This window comes from Canis lupus, unplaced genomic scaffold, assembly GCF_011100685.1.
Source record: "Canis lupus familiaris isolate Mischka breed German Shepherd unplaced genomic scaffold, alternate assembly UU_Cfam_GSD_1.0 chrUn_S421H581, whole genome shotgun sequence".
NCBI lineage: Eukaryota > Metazoa > Chordata > Mammalia > Carnivora > Canidae > Canis > Canis lupus.
Genome location: NW_023331351.1, coordinates 33,733 through 37,322, shown reverse-complemented (window position 1 = coordinate 37,322; position 3,590 = coordinate 33,733). Strand labels below are relative to the sequence as shown.

The window sequence follows — 3,590 nt, the reverse complement described above, 5'->3', positions numbered from 1 at the left end:
CAATAGTTTGCATCCTTGAGGAATTTATCCATTTCATCTAATTTGTAGATATACTGACATAAATTTGTTCTTGGTATTCTTTCTTATTATCCTTCTAACATCGGTGGAATCTGGAGTGATGCCACCTCTCTCATTCCTGATGTTGGTAATTTTTTCTTCTCTCTTTTTTCTGATCAGTTTGGCTAGAGCTTCATCAGGTTAATTCATCTTCTCAAAGAACCAGCTTTTGGGTTCATTGATTTTCTGCTATTTTATATCTTATTGATATCTATTCTGAAGTAAGCCATCCAAAAGATTGATCATGTGCCTTCATTTTTGTTTTAGACATTCATCTGAAAGTCCATCAGTCCCTGATATAAATGGTGACTAAGCAAATATTATTATTTGTCTAGTATTAGTTTGGGCAACTCAGAACAAGCCATGTTGGCCCCTAACAAAGATTATGCCCCCAGGTTGGCTTTAGAATCCCTCAGTAAATGTTTCTCAGGGTCTTATCTGACATACACCACTTAAGCCACCCATAATTGCACTCACACAGTGCAATCCAGTCCAGTGGAACAAAAAGTCCTTGTGTGCTTTCCATGTGTGAGGCATAGCATGGGTCCTGTAGAAGGAAAGTGCAAATATGAAGAAGATATACCCTCTGGCGTCAACAAGTGCTCAGTAGAGTTTGGGAGACAGATACAAAGATTCCTGCAGGTGGGTAGCAGGCCAAATTAGGTCAGCCTTCAGCAGAGAGGTCTAGACAGAGGAATGCAGAAGCCCAGAGGAAAGAGAGAGGATGCCTAGCAGAGTGCTTCTGGCAAGCTTCAGGCAAGTGACCACCCACTGCATGTGAGTGTGTAGGGAAAATGACTGAATATAGAGGACAGTCCTATTCCATCTATCAATCCTAGAATGGTCCATGGAGGCAGGATTTGGCACTCTTAACCTTTTTGTAGCCCACAAAGGGTTTGGAAGTGGAAAAACCGGTGGCAATGCCAGGCTTTTTAGAGGCTCTGTGAATACAGTTCCATTGTCCATGAGGACGCTAGTGGTAAGTGACTTCATGTCCTCCTTGGAAACTGGGATGCCAATCTCTTTCTGGGCAAAATTGTCTTATGTAACCTGAGGATAACCCAAGCTTTCCTTGGAAAAATTGGAAAAATCACTTTAATTGATATTTACTTTCCTTTTTATCACTCTGAGTCCTCAACACGTTGTCTAATAATTCTGTTTCCAGAAGAGCATTGACATGCCATACAATGCATGATCTTTGTCCAAGGCAAAGATCAAATGGTACTGCTGTCTGGAAAATTTAGAAGCATGTTTGTCAGCAAATGCTACCCATTCATTATCGTTCTTAGGAGGCACTGGCAATGAGTGTAGTTTTTTTTTTTCTGAATGTGTAAATACACGCCCTCTGCTGGGGCGGGCTTTGTGCCTGTACTTCTTCCACAGACTGACTCTATTACACCAGCTCAGAACCCAACAGCTGGATTGCCCTCTGCAGTTTTCCAATGGCTGCCACAATTTTGACCGGCTTTCCTCTGTTGTGTGTGTGTCTCCTGCTGACATCTGGCTTTGCTGAGGCAGGCAAGCTGCTGGTAGTACCCATGGATGGGAGCCACTGGTTTACCATGCGTTTGGTTGTGGAGCAACTCATCCAAAGAGGGCATGAGTTGGTTTTAATCATACCAGAGGTGAGTTGGCAACTGGGAAAATCCTCCAATTTTACGGTGAAGACTTATTCCACTGCTTACAATCTGGAGGAGTTGAATCAGATGTTCAAGACTTTCTCTGACTCTCACTGGAATATTCGGCAACAAAGTTTACTTACTATGTTCTTCGATTCATCCAGTGACATTTTTGAACACCTTTTTTTACATTGTAAGAATTTGTTTAGGGACACAACATTAATAGAATACATAAAGGAGAGTTCTTTTGATGCAGTGTTTCTCGATCCTTTTGATATGTGTGGCTTAATTGTAGCCAAGTATTTTTCACTTCCATCTGTGGTCTTCACCAGGGGATTATTTTGCCATTTTCTTGAAGAAAGCACACAGTGCCCCAGTCCTCCTTCTTATGTTCCTAGAATTTTTTTAGGGTTTCCAGATGCCATGAGTTTCAGAGAGAGAGTGTGGAATCACATCTCCCACTTAGAGGAACATTTATTTTGCCACTATTTTTTTAAAACTCCTTTAGAAGTTGCATCTGAGATTCTCCAAACAGCTGTCACGCCTTATGATCTCTATAGCCATACGTCAATTTGGTTGTTAAGAGCTGACTTTGTTTTTGACTATCCCAAACCTGTGATGCCCAACATGGTCTTCATTGGAGGCATCAACTGCCAGGAGGGAAAGCCATTGCCAAAGGTAAGTTACCTCCTCTTTTGTGTAGTAAGAATAATCTGGCTTTGGACATTAAAAAAAAGATTCCTTATTGAACTGTCATTTCTCATTTACAATCATCACATCTGGAAATCTTTTTCTAATTAAATGAATTATATTTTGCCAATTCATTGCATCATGCGTCAAAATCTTATAAAGCTGTGCTCTTATATGCATATGTATATAATGGTATAACTTAATTACATAATTTCCAGCCTACGTTTTGTAGTACTATCCTTGGGAAACTACCAAAGAACACAGTAGGAAATGAAATTTCCCTCTTTGTTAATCTAATGCCATCCTTTATAGGAAAATGCCCTTACGTTTAGTATGGTACTTGTCCCATTTTTCTGAAATTATTTTATATATATGCATATATCTAATGTAAATTCTCACGTCTGTTTTATTAAAATAAAATCTAATAACGATTGGACCGTTGTTTTTTACCTTAGTTTTACACTTACTAATAAATTATGAGCATCTTTATCGTCAATCCATAGAAATCTGTTGCATTTCTTTTTTTTAAGATGTTATTTATTTATTTATTCATTTGGGAGAGAGAGAGAGAGTGTGCAAGCACAAGCAGGGAGACAGCAGAGGGAGAGTGAGAAGCAGACTCTTCACTCAGCAGGGAGCTCAATGCAGGGCTAGATCCCAGGATGCACCACAATTCACTCAACTAAGCCATGCTGACATTGCAGCTTTTCCCACTGTGTCCTTTATGAGCAAGACTGTAGTAAACATTCCTAAATAATTTGTTTGCATTCTCACATTTCCTCATTCTTGTTCTTCTCTCTGTAGGCTGAATGTCCTTAGGAGTAGGGTTGCTGGGCCAAATGGTACACGCATATTACCTTTTAATTAATTTGATAAATTGCTTTCAAAACATTGAACAATCTGATACTTTGGTCAACAATAAATGAGAGCTCTAGTTTTTCCATACCCTCTCCAGCTTCAGATGTTCAGATTTTTAAAATTCTTTTAGCAAAAAGAAATTCTATATAGCCGCTTCAATTTTCAAAGATTGTCCACTTAATTTCATCTTATGGGAATTATGTATTCACATCCTTTAATCGTTTTTCTAGGGCCATTTGTCTTTTTTACGGCTAATGATTTTAAGTCTTTTGAGTAGAAGGACTATTATTATTACACTTTTTATGAAGTGTAAATATTTTTTCATTGGCTCTTCTTCATCTTTTGTCATATATGGTTTTCATTTTT

The 3,590-nt window shown here is 38.6% G+C and overlaps 1 protein-coding gene across 1 annotated transcript; it reads left to right on the top strand.

The window, feature by feature from the left end:
• The first annotated feature begins 597 nt into the window (after positions 1-597).
• LOC119879204 (UDP-glucuronosyltransferase 1A8-like) lies at positions 598-3,185 on the top strand. Its single transcript, XM_038589604.1, is given in 4 exon segments — positions 598-699; positions 1,460-1,567; positions 1,569-2,354; positions 3,171-3,185. Coding segments are annotated over 4 exon segments (1,011 nt in total).
• The last annotated feature ends 405 nt before the right edge of the window (positions 3,186-3,590 follow it).